General features: G+C 57.1%; 2 protein-coding genes across 2 annotated transcripts; one reads left to right on the top strand and one right to left on the bottom strand.

The window, feature by feature from the left end:
- Positions 1-593: 593 nt before the first annotated feature.
- On the bottom strand, positions 594-8,606 carry BESB_047760 (ribosomal protein L15 protein; the record flags this gene model as incomplete). The annotated part of the gene is made up of 9 exons (XM_029363227.1): positions 594-666; positions 1,082-1,593; positions 2,120-2,197; positions 2,870-3,087; positions 3,594-3,774; positions 4,295-4,624; positions 4,696-5,036; positions 5,502-5,680; positions 6,379-8,606. The coding sequence occupies 9 exons, from the start codon at positions 8,604-8,606 to the stop codon at positions 594-596; spliced, it is 4,140 nt and encodes a 1,379-aa protein (XP_029220593.1).
- Positions 8,607-13,365: 4,759 nt separating this feature from the next.
- On the top strand, positions 13,366-16,891 carry BESB_047750 (BSD domain-containing protein; the record flags this gene model as incomplete). Its single annotated transcript, XM_029363226.1, has 6 exons — positions 13,366-13,435; positions 13,986-14,096; positions 14,458-14,572; positions 15,200-15,329; positions 15,804-16,293; positions 16,731-16,891. The coding sequence occupies 6 exons, from the start codon at positions 13,366-13,368 to the stop codon at positions 16,889-16,891; spliced, it is 1,077 nt and encodes a 358-aa protein (XP_029220592.1).
- Between the last annotated feature and the right edge of the window lie 1,207 nt (positions 16,892-18,098).

Here is an 18,098-nt window from a genome sequence, read left to right as displayed (position 1 = left end):
AACGTGTAGAAGCATCTATGACGTGGAGTCTGCGCTAAGCAAACACACAGCCTCATGCGCCGCCGCGTGGTCGCTGCAGGGAGCGAGAAGCATTGCGAGTGAGACTTTTGTCTCTTCTTTGGTTAACGCCGCCAGCCACAGCGCCGATACATGCGTCCGGGCGCGCGAAGACGACGACATGGAGTTCGCTGGTTCACACTCGGTGCGACAAAGTTAAAAAACGAAAAAACTGAAGAGAAATTCTTAAGAGCAATGAGACATCGCAGGCCGCGACGAACACAGAGAAAATAACCGCCCACGTGTCAGGCATACATGCGAGACACGCACGCTGAGATTACCACGCGAAGACTGCAGACATTTTGAAAGAAAAACGCCACGAAGCCTCGCGTGACGCTTCTCACAGTTCGCCGCATACACTGGCAGTCGCTGAATCGATCCTGTCGTCTGTAAAGAGAGGTCTTCCGGTCTTTGATCCTCCTCCCCGACGACGCCACGCGTCTTACGCGTCCACGCACTTTGCACCCGCGGCGGTCCCTCTCGCTTGAGCTCCTTTGCCGCCTCTCCGGTTCGCTCTGCGCCGGCCTCGTGGTTTCTCAGCTTGCCGCGTGGCGCGAGTCCTCGAGCTCCAACGCCTCGCGCTGCTTCTTCAGAAGGAAGCGCCTCCACCTGAGACACAAAAATGCAGCACAGACGGCGGGTCTCACGCTTCCTGCCGGTCTCGCGTGTGACTCTATTTGACCTGCATCCCAAACCCCATCCTGGCTGGGTTTCCAGGTCGGAAAGGAAAGGGGCGACACAGAGGTGAAATACGCTAATACCTATCTATCTATATCTGTATATATCTATCTATATCTATCTATATCTGTCTCTAAAGAAATGTCTATATGTGCATATGTACATACGTTTACACAGGTGCATGAGTGAGTATATGGGAATCGCGCGCGACCACGGCCTCTCAGGCGATCCGCTGGAGAGTTACAGTATCGTAAAAACTCCTCGCCTCGCTGTCGCCACTCGCGCCGTCGGCCTCTGAAGCCTCCCCGCCACAGGCCTCGTCTCGCGGGCGCGGCGGCGCGCTGACCTGAGCAAGTCGCGCTGCTTCGGCGGCAGGCGCCCCGGGTAAACGAAGCGCCTGGGGATCTTGGAGAGTACGACGAGGTCTTCTTCCTCCTCTTCTTCTGTGCCTCTGTGCTCCTGGCGCAGGTCTGCAAGTTCCGCCTGGAGGCGCTCAATGCGCGCCGCGAGGTTGTGGACGCGCCGCGCGCGTCGCTTCCGCGGCCGCGGACTCCGCTGGAGCCGCTCACGGTGCGCGCGGAAGAGCTTCGTCAGGCCCTGGAGCTGCAGAGACAGCACCCGCCGGCGGAGGCGCGCGAGTTGCTGCAGCGGCCGCTCGCTGTCTTCTATCTCTGTGCCCGCCTGCGCGCTGCCAGGCGTCTCCTCCTCCTCCGGGGCAACAACGGTCGACTTCTTCGCCGGCACGTAGTCGGGGTTGTACTCCGCGACTACGCGGTCCTGTGTGCGGCGCTGCAGCAGCAGACAGCGGCCGCCCAGCGCGATGATCGCCCGCGCCGCGCGCTTCGTGAAGGCGTGTGCCTGTAAAAAAAGACAAGAAAGAAGAAAACGAACCGCTGAAGATGCGCAGCCCCTGCGGAGTTGAAAAGATCGAAAAACGGCCAGAAAAACGGGGAAATTCTTCGGAAAACGACTTCCGAACCGCCAACATATAACAAAGGGAGAAAAGCAGTTACCATACCCTCCCTACAACGCAGGCATCGAGAACGTAAAGATCGTAGCTAGGCGCCGCAGCAGCGCGGGTGGAAGAAGGAAACACGCGGGAGAGAGGGAAGCCGAACCCAGGCGCCAGAGGCGAGGAGAAGGGGAGGGCAATCGAAAACAACTCCGCGCAAAACGCGGAGAAAATTCGGAAAGGGAGGATGTGCTCGCGGAAGCTGAAGGCGAGCGCGACGCGCAGATTCTCCTTCTTCCAGCGAGAGGAAAGAGGAGACGAAGCGGCCCCGAAGCTCCAACGCCGGAGAACGAAAGCGCAAGGAGACAGACGCCTCCGCCTCGGCAGACCGACCTGCCCAGCGAGCAAGTACTGAGAGAAGTTGAGATTTACCTTGACCGTCAAATTGCGGACAGAGAGCTTCGTTCCCTCCTTCGCCTGCGTGGAGGCCTTCAGCGAGGGCCCCACAACCTGCAGGGAACAAGCACTCGACAGAAGAGAAGAACGGTTAACCTCCCTCTTGAGACAAGGCGAACGAACGAGGCGCTTAAAGCGAGTGGGCGCGCCGCGAAGGAGAGACGCGAGGAAAACCAAATGACAAGACACTGCTCAAGTCGTGGAAGGAGACACGCGAGCCGCGACAGTCCCTCGTGCCGCAAAACAGAGGCACGAGGATCACTCCTGCACCGACTAGCGAAACTCTTCTTCCACACCAGAGTACCTCGAATGCAAACCGAGTCGTGCATCGGCAGGGTAGATTTCGGGCGCTTCGACTTGCGGAAATGGAGACGACGATCGCATGCAGCAGCCCGGCGGCGCAGCTCCCTCTGAAGTGAAGCCGCCCACGCGGGATGCGAAGAAGAGAACGGCAACAGAAAATCAAAGTTCGGCGCGGAGGGGCGAAACAAGAAAGCCGCACCTCAGAACACAGGCACCGCGCCTCAGGAGTGAAGCAGGCAGAGAACGCGCGTCGAAAACAATGAAAAATGACATCTTCTCCGCCAAGACTGCGCAAGCTGCCGCAAACGACGCGCGCGGAGAATAAGCAGTCCACGCAATGGAACATGCGGCAACGGCGCGCCGGCAGGGAGCTCGGCGTGAAGAGGTTCTTCTGTCGAGCGGCGGAGGGGCGTGGGGCCTTACTTTCACGGGGCAGTCTCTTCTGAATCTGCCCAGCGCCGCGCCGCTCTCGCTGAGTGTGAGCCAGTCACAGGTGTCTCCGTTGCGCATGACATTCAGCTGCGGAAGGCGAATCAGCTGAAAAGGGTATTTTCGATATTTTTCTTGATGTGCAGGCCCAAGCGGCCTCCCGACGAACTTGGGAAGCTTGCGATAGAGCGGCATCTGCCCGCCCTCGAAGCCTGCGCACGAGAAAATGCAAGAGAGAGTCGACCTCACAGGCACGTGAAGGGCCTGCGACGCGCCGCACGAAGTGCAAAAATACACACACAAAGCAGCCGGGCAACAGGAACAAAGAGCTGCGGGAGGCGCTGTGTTCCTACTCCGAAACAGGCACTCAACAACTCAACACCAAAAAGCGAACATATCGCGCTTCCAGGTCACATCGCCCAAGCGAAACGGCCGAAACGGTTGCCAGCAAACGAAGGCATGGCGCTCCTCGCGGAGATCCGCTTGGCAGACATTCACGAAAAACTCAAACAGACGCACGTAAACTCTCGCGCACACGTAGATCCACCATATATATATATATATATGTGTAGATCCCTACGACACATATACACATAAATACATTTTATTTACTGGTATCACTGCTCGCGCGACGCTGCGTCCGCCGGTACCCATGCCCCAGATCGGGATGAAGAAAACAGGATTTTTTTTGGTTTTCTAGTCTTTTTTCGCGTCCCACTTAGAGGAATGCTTCCGCCGCTTCGCGCCTTCTGGCCCTTGGTGCCGCGGCCGGCGGAGCCGCCCTTCCCGCTGGCGTCTCCGCGCCCGAGGCGCTTTTTTCTTTTTCTTCGGCACTTGAGCATGTTGTCGAGCCCGAAGAAATACTCTCCAGTCCGCCGGCCTTCTCCCAGCGCAGTGAACTGAGAAAAGTCGCACAACTCGTGGCGAAAAGTGGCGCTCCAGGTTTCGAGGTCTCCGCAGAGGTGCAGAAAATCCACGAAAAAACCGTAGCAGGCCCCAGACGCAAGTTGCGCGATCGCGAGACACGCTCAAGAACCGTACGCACAGATATATACATTTAGGCGCACGGAGTTATCTGTTTTTGTGACATATAAATATATTCATGTAGGCAAACGTACTGCTCTCTCATATGAACATATATATATATATATATATATATATATATATATATATATATATATATATATATATATATATATATATATATATATATATATGTATATGCATATGCAGTATATGAATATATATATATGTTCCTGTACATTTTGTCAACTTATTCTATACAGACTTCCGTATGCGTGGACACGCGTTCCTCTCTGTGTTTAGCCGTCAACCCGTGTTTACCTAGCTCCAGCGTACGTGTTGATCTATTCCAGCGCTTCAGACTCATATCTTCAACTTGGAGTTTTTTTTACTCACCGTCCATTCGAAGTTTGGCTGGTTTTCGGCCAGCATTCTCTGTTTCCGCGTCCACCAGCGCGAGAAGACCTTTCGCTCCTCGCGGCGCTGGCGCTCCTCCTCTTCAGGCGTCATCCAGGCCTCGCCTTCGGGCTCCGCGCCGGCCGCGTCCCTGCCAGTGTCTCCTCGGGTGTCTCCACTGTCTCCGGCGACCCTGGCGCCCGGAGAACGCACGTAGAAGGCGCTGGACCAGCACTTTGGCGCGCTCAGATTCCAGACGAGCTCCTGGTAGACCGGCGGCGCGCGAGGCGGCGCCCGCGGCAGGTGGGCGTCGCTCTCGGGGTAGGGAACCTCAAACAGCCGTCGCGCCTTCAGGCGCGACGGAGAAGACGCAGATGGCCCAGCCCCCCAGAGGCGCCGACAGGCGCAGAGTCTCCTGCGCCGCTCGCCGAATGCGCCTCTCCGTCTTCTCCTTCTTTTTCTCCTTCATGCTCTCTCTTTTTCTCGCCTTCCTTTTCTTCTTTTGCCTCCTCTTTTGCTTCTTCTGCCGTGGAGCCTTCTCGAGGCGCCTCGCCTGTCTCCAGGCGCATGTAGAACGGCACAATGGACATGTCGCGCGAGATGTTTCGCTTCCAGGCTGCGTTTCGCGGCACGGGCGGAGGGACGAACGGTGCTTCAAGCGAAGGAGAGAGAGACGATTGGGAGTCTTCTTCAGGAGGCGGCAGCAGCGGGTTGTCCACGGTGTAGTCGAGCGACGGACCTCCTGAGGACAGGAAACACTCCCGCAGCGGTCATGTCGAGCGAGGGGAATTCGCGCGGCCTTCGCTTAAGCTGCGAGGCCTCATGCGCGCCCTGCGTCGCGGAATCCGGAGGCCGCCGACGAGGAGATACCGCAGGCGCTGCGCACTGCTCCCTCTGTATCCACCACGATGTCCCGGCTGCGAGGCGAACGCAAACGACCCTCGGTCGCCTCTCACGGCCGTCGCTCCCTCGTGAGACTCAGGGGCGTTGCGAAACCAGCTGAAGAGGAGGAATACACCCTTTGGTCGCGCTCGAGTTACGGATCCACAGGCAGACGCCTCCTCGTCATTCCATACACTGTTGAAAACTACTACTCAGATGCGAGTCTGATCAGTAGCACCGTACTTGGAGTTATACAGTTAACATGGTGGTCATAAAAAGCAAAAAAAAGCCTTTACGACGCAGAGGACGGGCGCCGCTCGCTCACCTGTGCGTCGGTCTCTCTCTCTCAGTAGGCAAATGAACATTTTGTGGTAGGGTCGCTGGATGCGCTGGAGCTCTCGCCGCAGCGGCGCCATGCGCGCCATGCGCTCGTCAAAGGAAATCGAGTAGTCGTGCTCAATCACGTAGATTCGGGCGAGAATCTTCTGCGAGAGATGCAGCATTCTAAAAACAAAAAAAACAAAGCCGGAAAAACTGGAACGGTGATGCCTTTACGAAAGACACGAGTACGGCCAGTTTGCAGAGAGAACGAAAACCTCGCGAGGTCAGAACGCAGAAAGTAGAGGCGCTGAAACAATAGAGAGCGAAGACCGCCCCCGGAGCAAAGAAAGGAGCCTCTCACAAGCCGGAAGCAGCGAGAGAGGAGGAAGGAGACACGAAGGCACGTGAGATAAAAAAGGGAGAAAAGAAAAGTGAAAGACTCCGCGACGAAGAGCACGATGCGCTCTGTAGTGCCTTGCCTCCCTTGTGTCGTGATGCGCGTCTCTCTTATTTTCTTCGATTCACTCCCTGCCTTGAGGCTTCTTTTGCTGTTTTGCTATCGAGTTCGCCTCTAAGCAATGCGATGCGTTAACTCAAACGACTTTGATTTCCTGTTTCACTTGCGTCGACCCTCTGCTGCCAACCCTGGGTCCTTTGTCTCTGCTCTCCGGCGCGACTTCCAATCTTCTGCTCCCCCGCATATAGATATATATATACATACATGTATGTATTACATTACAGACACACACATATATATGTACATATGTGCGCACTACATTACATACACAGTTCCATGCGCATACACCCATATATCTACACACATATGTGTACTACATTCCATCCCATCGCCGCGTCGGGCGCTGGACTGGCTGTTTTCATACCTGGCGTTCAACCTCCGGGCCTCCGCGCCGAGATCCGCAGCCTGCGCGTAGTAGGCCTCTGCCTCGGCGTCGGCGAGAGGCTCAAAGTCCTCGGTGCCCTCGCCCGCCTCCGGCACCGACTCAGAGAGGGGCATGGTTATCTGGCCGCGGCGCTCGAGCATTTTGCGGCGGTAAGCTGACACGGGGTCGGTTTCCCACTTTTCGCGGAAGCGGTTGATGGCTGGCGGCTTCTCCACGGCGGCGCTTGCCCCCCCCCCTCGCGCGCCTCGTATCTGCTCTTCCTTCTCAAGCTCCTTTCTCGCCGAGGCCTCCACGATCTCGCGGATCGCAAACGCGCCTCCTTCTTCTTCGCGCCTGCCCTCCGCCTCGGCCTGCGCCAGGCGCCTGCGCGCCTTCAGACCCAGCGAACCCGCTTTCTTCTTCTCCGGGCGCTTCGCGTTCAAATACGTCGTCGCTGCCTCCTCCAGGCGCAGCAGATCTTCCAAGTCCCGCTCCACTTCTCGCCGTTGAAGGCGGACGGCGTCCAGTTCCCTCTCGAGCTCCTCGCGTCTCGCCGTCGTCGCTGCGACCGCGGATTCGCTTTCCTCTTCGCCCTCCGCGGCTCCGGTGCCCGCGTGTATCTCCTCCGTATCGGGCGCCGGCACCTGGATGTGTGCGGCGGGCGCCGCTTCTCTGCGGTCGCCGTGAGACGTTTGCTCTCGCGGAGTCGCCTTCCGTGTTTCATTGTCTTCTAGGCAATTCTCTTCTTCGTCCGCAGCTGCAGAGGTCTCCGAGGCCGATCTTCCTTCGTGCCAGTTTTCGTCAGATTCCGCGTGGGAGTCGTCTTTTCGCCTTTGCAGAGCTCTCTCGAGTTCGGCTTCTCGCCTGAGGAGCCCCTTTCGGCGCTCGCGCATGCGTTTCTTCTGGTGCGTCGCCTCAACTGAGCGGAAAATGGGATGAATGATTTTGTTTTTCTTCTTCGCGTCGGTTTCGTCCATCAGCGAAGGGTCGTGCTCGTGGTGAAAGAGAAAGGCGTTCTCCTGGCGCGCGCGGAGCTTGTCCTGAATGAACGCCCGCAGCTGGAAGTGTTTCTTCCGCAGCTTCTTGCGCGCCACCTTCTCCTCTCTATACCGCGGAGACGCCGGCGAAGGCGGCGGCGGCAGCAGAGACACCAGACGCGAAAACAGAGACGAAGAAGGAAACTGCGCAGAGAGATAGTGCTTAGCAGACGTCAGCGGATGAAAATAGTAATCAAACGAGGAAGAAGAAGAAGACGAAGGAGAAGGAGAAGAAGGATGAGAAGAAGAGTGAGAAGGCGGAGAGGGAGGAGAAGGAGAGCACGACGGGGAGGAGGGGCAGGAGGACGGAGAGTTTACAGACGCAGAATCAGAACTGGGCGATGAGAGAGAAGCAGCGAGCGGAGGATCACACGGCGGAGACGAGGAAGCTGAGGAAGATCGTAAGGAAGAAGATGAGGCAGAGGCTCGAACGGGAAACAAAAAGGTTGAGGAAACAGAGAGAGGCGAAGCACCCGACAGAGCGGATACAAGTGAAACAAGGCCGACAGCCTGACAGCGAGCAGGGCTCAGTTGAGGTGGGAAAGCGGACGGGACATGCGCAAGGGGTTGCGGTGTGCATACACCACAGGAGAGGGGGAGGCGCGGAAAAAGAGAAAACGAAGTCTCGGAAAAGCTCCACAGACGAGTCTTTCTCTTCCGCGTTTCTCTAGCGCTCCCACTCTCGCGTTCGCCGGAAGAAAAGAGAAGCGAAGCGCGATACGCGGAAGAAGAGTCTTTGTTGTGACCTCTGCATACCTCGGCGGAAGGCGACAGCCCAGAGGAGCCACTGGCGCACAGAGTATGAAGAGGAGAGTCAGAATCAAAGAAAAGCGACCGCTCACCAGAAGACGGCGTTAGAGGGGAGTGAGGCAGCGACAAACGAGACACATGCGAGCTCAAACTAGACGGCAAAAATCCGAGAGAGGCGCGGCTGGATGAGACCGCAGCGCGCGGCAGGGTCGGCGAGCGCGAGGCGGCAGAATGAGCGAAAGCTGGAGAGGCAGCAGAGAGAAGATGTGAGTCGTGAGACCAGGAAGCAATATGAGAGGGGAGAGAGACGAGTGACGCTTGACGCCTCAGCGCAGAGCAGCATCGAGAGTAAATGAGGGCAAAAAGAAGGAAGGGAAGCGCGGCAGAAAAAGAGGTCGCGTGCCGGAGCACGCCTCGCACATTCTTCTTTTTTCTCTTCATCTTCGCACGAGTTTGTGGCGAATGGAGTTTGAGGAGAAGATGTCGCGGATATGCCGCTCTTCTTCCTTGCCGCTTCGGCAGAAGCGGCTGTGAGAGGAAGAAGCAGAGCGACGACGCGACGGCGAAGAATGCCGCCGTGCCGCAGGCCCGCTAGAGAGTTGCCTTCGAAGAGTCGCACTCCTGTAGAGGGTTCCGCTGCCGAAAGAGCGGCAGAAGACAGGAGGACGGAGAAGAAAGGGTGATGAGAGAAGAAAATAGAGGAGGAAAAGACGGTGAACAGGAAGGAGAAGATGATTCCACGCTATAGCGGACGAGGGCGGAGAGCCAAGGAGGGCACGGCGCACACGGACTCTGCAAAGAGGGATGAGGAAAGATGGAAAAAGCGCAAAACACCGGCTCGCGCAGATGGTCCGCGCCAGAGACAGAGACCCAGAATCGCCAGACGAAACGCGAGAGAAAGAAACAGAGAAGGAGAAGAGATCTGACGATGGCGAGACCCGCGCATGCATCCGCGCAGAAAATCCAAGTCTTCTCGAGACACGCACGCCGTACAGCTGTCCGGCGAGACAACGCGTGGAGAGGAACGCGAAAAGAAATCGGCCGGTGTGTGTCCTCTACTTGCCGCAACAAGGAAGTCGTTGAAGGGTCATTTCCCTTGCTTTTCTTCTGGTAAATCCGCCAGGAGCCCGTTCGAGCGGAGGAGAACCGCACGCGGCGCCGGACAGAAGGTAAAAACTTTTCGCACGAAAAGCCGATCGCCGTTTGCTGTCGGGTCGCCAACAGAATGCGTAAGTCAATCTATATAAATAGAAGTCGCCATACATATGTGTATGCATGTATGTAGATCCCTGCGAGAGGACCCTATACAGTGTGAAGCGACGACCAGAGACTGGAAACACGAAAAAGGCAAACTCCACGCAACTTCCAACGAGGCGCTTCAGATTCGACTTCCAGCTGCATGGGCCCGCTGAGGACAGGATCATCCTGGGCGCCCAGTCGATTGAGGAGAAAGAAGCGGAAAAATCTCTTTCTGTGTGGCGTTCGATTCACGTTCAAGACGGCACATACATATGTCTATACTTCAATGCTTGAAGAGTGTTTCAAGGACAAGGCATGCCTAAACCGAGAGCGTCCTACCGCGGCGTGAGTTACAAGGCACAAACACTCCTGGCGAAGCTGCGTCTGCGATATTCCAGAGACCTCGCAAAAACCGCAGATTCGTTCGTCGACATACGAGAGAATCGAACTCCGCAGCAAATCGATCGACTTTCAACTCGATGGGACGTGCGGAGTAACGATGTAACCTCCAGTTTTACCTGAAGTGAAGTCTGTCCCCTGGGCAACAAGAAACGTCTTCGTGGAGATTCGTCGCGCGCAGAGAACGGGGCGACAGACGCGACACGTGCCGTCGCAAGCACCTGAGGATTCATCAGCTCTTGAAGGTGAAAACGTGTGTTCAAATCCACGGTGCGACGTGTTCCACCACTACTCGCTATCGCGCCCTCCCTACGCTCCTTCCCTGTCTGATATTGCCTGAGGCGCTGAAATTGCTAACGCGAAGGTGCTGCGAGCCTGAGGCTCTCAGGAGGCTGGGGAATCGCCTGCGATAGAAGAGAGGCATGCGAGGATTGCAAGAAAGGGGGAGGAGCCGAGAGGGAAGTGCGACGTCAGCCTAGACACATTGAGAACGCCGTCTCTTCTCAGAGACTGAGTGTCCGCACCAGGGACACAACTGCCATTAAGCGGTCATGCGTTTCATCGACGTGACACTCCGTGAGACAGCTATAGAGTCGACCTCCGCCAGACGCCCAAGCTCTGCATAGATTCAGGTTCTGACTCCACCTCTAGACTCTCAGCCACAAGAGGGCAAAAGCAAGTGATCTTATCGCGTGTGTGGAGTTCTAGCCACGCAAGAGAGTTCCTCCACGAGCGCCGCCTCGCGTGGAGTGCTGCTGGCGCGGCCGTTTCGTTCGCTTCGTGTGCTCTTTGATTCGCAGACTGCTAGATTCGTTCACATACCGTGGTGAAGCTCTTGCTGCTCAAGAGGCCGGTAGATTAGTTTCGAGCCTACGTGCAGGCGCTAGTCGCTTCCTCGATGGTGACTACCGCTGCATGCATCGAGTGGAAAAGTGTCTCGAGGCTAGGGCAGGGGAGCGACGGGCGGCTCGGGGCGCGATTTCTGAAAACTTTTCGTATGCATATGGGCGACGGTAAGGATGAGGCTAACGGATACAGCCAAAAGGTTGTCTAAAAAAGTCGATTCGCGCGGGCGCAGGCCTCCGCCGCCACATGCAGCTCCGTCAGCGTCAGCGAAGCTGCGTGTACCGTCTTCGGGCTCGCCCGCGAGCTAAGCAGAGAAGGACGAAGCAGATAGAAACGTAAAACACCTGCGGCGAAAAATTACGCCGACGCAGAACAGAGGGGACTCGCAGAGGCGCCTGCGGCCCTCCGGCGAGACGTTTCGTCTCACCGTGACGGAAGTTCTGTCACGGTTCATCTGCTTTTTCAAAACTGACGGAGGCCTCCGCCACGGCTGTGGAGTTGCGCTGTGTCCCAGTCGAACGGCTCCCGAGACGAAGCGAAGGCCGCTTGGGGTGCGTGAGAACCCTGGAGGTTCACGGGATCGCGACATCCGCGCACATCGCCTCGGCTGCGCACTGACAGAAGCTCCTGCACGGCCGCAGAACGAAAGGAGAGACGCGGAAGGCGCGGGCGCGCTAACCTGGCGCGCGTTTGAGGCGGGTTCGCCGCGCTTGGCCGCCTACTGAGGCGACTGAACGGAAACTCAGAGGAAAAGCGAACAGAGGAAAACTGGTGAGTAGCAGCGAGCAGAAGTGAAGAGGACTCACCTGGTATGAGCGGAAGCCGAGTTCGGGCGCATGCAGAGGAAAGGGGGAAAAACATGCTGACTTCTTGTCGCGAACCAACGTCCACTTAGAATGTACGTACACATGACCAAATGGCTTTCGCCGCGCATTCCTGCTTACTCAGGAGGATTCTTGATTTCTCTTTCGTTAATGAGAGGAGTCGCGCGCGTCTTCTCGCCCCCGCATGCCAGCCAACGAGTGACCTTTCCGCGTCTGACTCACGCTGAGGCATGCGCAGGGAAAAACAACTAGCGAAAAGCGGCTCGTCGGCTGCCTGTCTTTCTGTCCTGCTCACTCGCACGGCTCGGCACCTTTGATATGCGAATGCATTTCTTTCTTCTCTTTCGTTTTTCGTCGGCGGAATCTCCTGCAATCCACACTTGCGTCGTCCGCGTGCACGCCGCACCGCGCCAACCCTCCTTGCGCAAGTCTGAGAGATCTGCCACTCCGCTTTAAGGGAATGCGAGGTTCTTTCGCGATGAAGTCTTCAAAGTGGCGCTGTCTTCTCACATTTCCGCGCACTCCGCGATCTGGGGGGAACCTTTTTCCCCGATTCCCTTCGTTGGCCTTGATTGGTCTGCGGAAAACTCTCCGCCGCCAAAGCGAAGACCGCGACTCGTGTTGAGCAGATCTCGCGCCGCGCCTTCTTCTTCGATATAGATATTCAGTCTTCCAGTTCCTTTGATTTCCAGTCTTCCACTCTCTTTCTCCCACGATCTCTGCTGTCGTTTCTACGAAGTACACCCGAGGACGCTGCGTGTGCCTTGTTTCGTCTGCCTCCGGAGGCTTTCGCTTGTTCCTGTCCCTGGGGATTCGTCCCTGCTGCGTCGTTAGTTAACGTCGCCTTTTGTTTAACCTCTCAAAATTGTAGGCGCGATTCTCACGCCTCTGCTCTCACTTACTCTCTTTAATCTGTCCCCGTCGTTTGCCATCCGTGCTCGTTCTCTTTTTGCACTTCCGTCTCTTCTTTATCCTTCCTTTGTTTCTTCCTTGAACCACTCGCTCACGCCCTTCACACATCTCCTGGAGACCTCCGTCTTTGTTTCTTCATGCATGCACGCGGCGCACGTTTCTATTGGATCGTCCGTCTGTCGTCCGTCCTCTATATCTTTTGTTTTCTTCCTTCTTTTATCGCCCCGAGGTCAGCGGCGATGCGCGGTGCCGGCCGCGGCGGCCGCTGTACCTGCAGCTCCCACGACCTGCAGATCTTCTCCGAGGTAGCGGCAGGCGTCTGCGATTCCGCATCTCTACTCACGCCTTACTGGCTGCCTCGTGGTCTTGTCCAATTTCTTCTTTAAAGAAAGTGCTTGGCTGCTGGCTTGGCTTTCTTCTCTTCACGCTTGCCTGCTTCTCTGCGCGCGCCTCTCTGCAGTGTCTTCTCTCGCACTCTTGTATTTTTTCGTTGCTCTCTAGCCACTGCAAGCAGGTCTCCACGGACTGGGGGAACACGGTAGATGGCGCTGACCAGTCTCAATTGTGGGGCTTCTGAAGCGGGAATGGTGGATTTTCTCCGCGGCGCCCATCGTTTCGCCGTGATTCGTCTCTCCTCTCCGTCCCTCGAGGCGCGCGCGAGTCTCGCGCCTCCGTCATCGACTTACTTCCTCTCCTCAGTCTGACCTGCGCTTTCTTTGACCTCCAGATGTCTTTCTCTGCTTTTCTTCCATCCCGTCTTTCTGCTGTCACCTGGTGTCTCTCCCTCCCTTACTGGGTGCTTTGTGTCTTTCCTTTTGAACTGGCGCTTCCTCGCGCTCCTCTTTGCTGTTTTTCGAGTCTCCATCTCGGTAATTCTCCTTGGCGTCTCCTCTCGTCACGCTTTCCTTCTTTCGCGCCGCGTCTCTCTGCCGTCTTCGTTCCACTTCGAGTGCTGCGTGTCTCTGCGCGGAGCGGCAACAATGGGAGCCTCTGAGAGCACCGACAGCCTGCGCGCCGACGTGGAGGCGCGAGAGCTTCGCGAGTTGAAAGGTCAGTGTTCTGTTCCACGCCGCGACCCATCAGGACGCTGCAAAGACCGAAGACACGTCTGCTTTCGTCGGCCGCCTTTTTTTGAGAGGGAGGGGATCTACGCGTCGTTGCGCTCACAGTATCCCCCTCCCTCTCGCGTCTCTCTCTTTTGAGGGGGAGGCTGCGCGGCCTCACGCCTCCGGATGCGCGGAGAACCCACCTGTTTGGCAGAGTTCAGAGTCCGCGCGGTCGCAGAGAAGAATGAAGAGAAAGACACACAGTCGGAATGCGATGGCGCTGCTGAGGCGCGGGTGGCGCGTGCGCCTGCGGCTCATGTGCCCCGTCCTCTGCGCCCCGTCCTCTGCAGTGGGGTTGGCTGCGGCGCTGAAGGAGCGTTTGCTTGTCATTTTCTTTGTCTTCGATACATCTCTCGATGCGCTGAAGCGCGAGGGTGAGAGCCGCGCGCTTGTTTTGTCTTGTGCAACTGAACAATTTAACTAAAAGTGAGTGTGCTTCTAGTTTTTGTCACGTGCCTGCCGCTGCGCTCTCCCGCGTGTGTGTGCGTCTGCAGACCAGAATCTCCAAGATGGAGAGTTTCCCTGGTTTTTCATCATTCAGTGGGCGTGCGAGAAGATCCCCTCCGACGCCGTCTTCAAGTGGAGTCTCCCCGACATCAAAGCCGGTGCGCCTCGAAACCACCGAGATCTTCGCCGTTTTCTTTCTGTCCCAGCCCGCGGCGCCTAAGGCTGAGGCTGCTGTGCTGGTCATGCGGAACGCACGTTTTCTCTCTCTCTCGTCCTTGCTCTCTGTCTCTTTCGAGATGGCCTCAACGTCTGGAAGGCTTGCGGTGTGCATGGCTGCGCGGGCGCTTGACTGAGCCTCCACGAGGCTCCAAATTCCTGACTGTGGCGCTGAAAAAGCCGGGAGATTTGCAGCGACTCGGATAGCTACTCAGAATACGGGGCGCAAGATGTGCGTGGCCGCACACTCTCCTTTCTCTCTTTCTGTGCAGAAGCTTCTTCTAGTTTTTTTTTTACCTGCAGATGTCGCAGACCTGACTGCGGACCCGAGTACGTTCCTTGCCAGCTGCCCGCCAGATGAGGCGTTTCGTAAGAGCGGCGAGTTCTCATTCGGCGATAACAGCGTCTTTCTTGAATGGTGAGTCTCTCTGCGTCTCGGACTCTGCACACCCTCGAGTCAGATTCGATGCGCGAGTTCGGCAGTCGCCGGCGACTCGACAGGAGGGGGGGGGGGTTTGCAGGGGGAGAAGAAGCGAAAATGAGAGAAAGAACGCAGTGAGGAGGGCGTTAGCGGTTCAGATTTCGTCGCGTGTCTCTGTTTGAGGGAGCCGGAGGAGTGAACTCTCGGAGTTTTTCTCGCGCAACGCAGCGTCGTGCAACAACTGCGTCGCACGACGATCGCGGGCATGCTAGTCCCTAGCTTGCCTTCCCCCTCCTGCGCCCTCGACGCGCGGCGGACGCGAAGAATGCACTAAGAAGTCAGGATATAGGAATCTTGACCTTTCAATCTATCGGAGGCAGAAAATACGCTTTAAGTTCGGCTTTGGTGCACCCCAGCACGCGCGCAGTGAAAAACTCTCTTCTTTTCTCGCTCAGTCTCTCTGATTCAGTGCGCGCTTCTTTTTTTGGTTTTTGCGTCTTTTTCTTTTTGGGTGCGCGCGTCTGCCGCGTTTCCATGAACCACGGCGAATCTGACCCTACTCACACACGGTTCACCTGGCGCCTCGTTCGGATTGCTCTGCTTCTGTGTCCTCTGTACCTACAGGGCATGTCTCCTCCTGGAGGTGCTGCCCTCTCTGGGCCCGGTGCGCTACAAGCTCGTGCCTGCGAAACTTTCTGAGGAGGAATTCTGGTGTCGCTACTTCTCTGCAGTGCGGCGGCAGATTCAGCAACACGTGAGACAATTCGGACATCTTCCGCAGCTGTCTCATCCCCGGGATCGCCTCCGCGGGCCTCGGTGCAAACGTATTGATGATCTTCTGATGCACGCGCATACAGATCCAAGCAAATACACATCTGCGTGTGTGTTTATTTACACTCCACTGCAATCGTGGGGGCGGTTATCAGCTCGTTTTCTTTCGTCTTTGTGGCGTTCTCCTCTGGACGCGGACTCATGCTTCGGACAGGATTCATCACTCAGGCGCGGAGTAGCTGAGCGGTTTGTGAAGCAGGTGTGTATGTATGGATATGTGTGTAAAATAATATATATATGTATGTATTTGTGGACTACCCTTTGAAATAGCCCGGTAGGCTGGCGGTGAGTCAAGGCGTCCTGCGAGTCCTTGCCATCCAGTCTGCATGCCTCATTTGCGCCGCCCCATGCGTGCGCGCATTCGCGTGATGTTTTGTGTATGTGTTCTTTCTCCCAGGTGCTGGCCGCGGCTGAAGAAGACGCTTGTCCGCGTCCTTCTCAGTCCGAGTCTCCTTTCTGTTATCCTCCTGCTGGAGCCTCTTCGAGTCGGCGAGCGGGCAACGTCCCCCCGACAACGCTGCCGCCTCGCCTCGAGTCGGGGGAGGGCCCTGTGGGCCTGCTGTCTGGAGGCGAAGACTCGAGCGAGGCCGACAGCGCGCAATCCGCTCCGCAGGCCTCCTGGATTCCCCCCCCAACGAATGGAGACCGCCCTCAGGCGCACGGAAGTGAGAGGGCGATGAATATGCACCAGGAGGCCGTCGTGCGACACACTTGCGCCGCAGACGCACTAGGCATCGCGCCGGCGTCCGCCGCAGCTGAATGGCGGGAGCGCGGAAGAGAGCAAGAAGAGGTCGGCTACGGACAGCCGCCGTCGCCTCAGAGGAGCGCATTCGGCAGCGAGCCGCGGCCGCGCCACGCGACAGACAGCGCCGGGACCCTGAAGCTACGTAAGGAGAAACAGGCGGCTGTGGTGGGACGCAGAACGGCTAGCGAAATATCACCGAGTCAAAGCCACCTCCCTCGTTGCAGTCACGCAAATAGATAAGAAAACCAAGTAATCTTGTTTTTTTTGTTACCCATCTGCACATTGCGCTGCGGATGACGCAGGGGGTATCGACTTCGTCTCGTGCTAAGCAGACGGGAGTCAGTTGGCGAAGCGTATGCACGTCGCTCACTTTGGCGGCGCACCGTTTCTCTCGGTGGTAGCTGTCTCGCTGCAGGAGCAGGCCGTCGTTGCCTGTTTCGAGGTCGCTCCCTCCCAGACTCTCTTTAGAGCGACGTTTACGGTGCGCGAGCTTGCGCGCCGCGGCGGCAAATCACTACCGCGCTTGCGTGTCTTATCCGTGAGTAGAACTTGCTGTTGTCGTGCGTTGCGGTTTTTCAGAAGGCGGACCTCCGATTCAGCTTCGGGAGACGATTGCCGAAGATCCTCGTTTCCCCACTTTGATCGGCGCACCCACAGACGCTGCGGCCTCGAGTGTACGTACACATCACTATGTGATGCATAACGGAGTTGTGGCACCTGGTGTACGTACACCCCAGTGAATGGCGTCAAGGGGTCGTTCGCAGGTGTGTACTTCGTATCGTTCCACTGATTCAGACGACGTGGGAGGCATGCGTCTTCGTCGTCCTCCGGGTGCAATTCTGCTGTCGAGTACGCAAGTCGGCGCTCTGGCGTGCGCAGTTAATGATATTAGATTTGCCGCAGCGGCTCTGAGGCTGAACGAAAAGGCTTAGGGCGCCACCCATACGAGTGTGTAGCCTACAAACAAACGCGTGATCCGGTAGGGCGCCCACACTCGAAGCGTACCTAGTCGCGAGTGGCGAGCAGAGTCAGACGACGAGCCCGCCGCGTCTGTTGGTCCCATCCTGCTCTGAACAAAGCGGCGACGTTCAGTCACGCGGCCTGGCAGGCTCCACGTTAGCCCGTACTTTTTTAGTCTATATAGGCGCCGTGTGAGCATAACGCACGGCCGCGGACGCGTCGTGTTGTGTGCATGGGTGGAAGCTCCTCACGAGCCTCGTCTGCTGCGATTTCTTGCTGTCTACCGCCGCCTCGCACAATGATTTGCTTTTCTGCACGGGCACTGCTGCGGCAAACGCGCGGAGCTTTCGCTACGCAATCCTTTTGTGAAACACTGCATCGCTTTGCGACTGTGCGTGGCGTGTCCTCCTCAACCTGCGCTGACTGTCTCTCAAAAAACCACCAAACAGTGCAGGCTACCAAGCAGAGCGAGTAAGAGCTGAGAGGAAACATCCTCCGCAGCACATCTGTCCGTGGGCACCACGAGCCGGACAGGAGCTCTCTTTAGGGTTTAGACTGAATCAGAAACCGGCAGAAGCACGGGCACACTGCGAGTCTTTCGAATTAAGTCACATAAGAAATCGTGCAGCCATCAGGTTGCAGCTTATGGTGTGGTACACGCCCGGTGCCGCCACGGAGTCTTCATATTCAGACAGGCGGGCACTTTCTATTTCTGCGCAGCCGCCCCTCGTCAACAGGCGCACCCCCCCCCCCTCCTTTCCATCCCAAAATTCTCAAATGATACACATAAAAATCAAAGTGCCTGCGTCACGGTTCTTCCTGCGCCACCGCCGTCGCCTAGCATATCAGCGTTCGCGTGTGCACTCACCGCCGGCAGCTCTGAGGCCCGAGCGGGCCCGTCACCCACGGCGCTGTCCCCCACGACGTCACATAGGGCCCCGCGTGTCACACGTGACAAGGAAGCTCCGCAACTTCCAAAACTGGTTC

This window comes from Besnoitia besnoiti, chromosome III (genome assembly GCF_002563875.1).
Source record: "Besnoitia besnoiti strain Bb-Ger1 chromosome III, whole genome shotgun sequence".
Lineage (NCBI taxonomy): Eukaryota > Apicomplexa > Conoidasida > Eucoccidiorida > Sarcocystidae > Besnoitia > Besnoitia besnoiti.
Note: the sequence above shows the minus strand (reverse complement) of the source record. Positions and strands in the feature narration are given on the sequence as shown.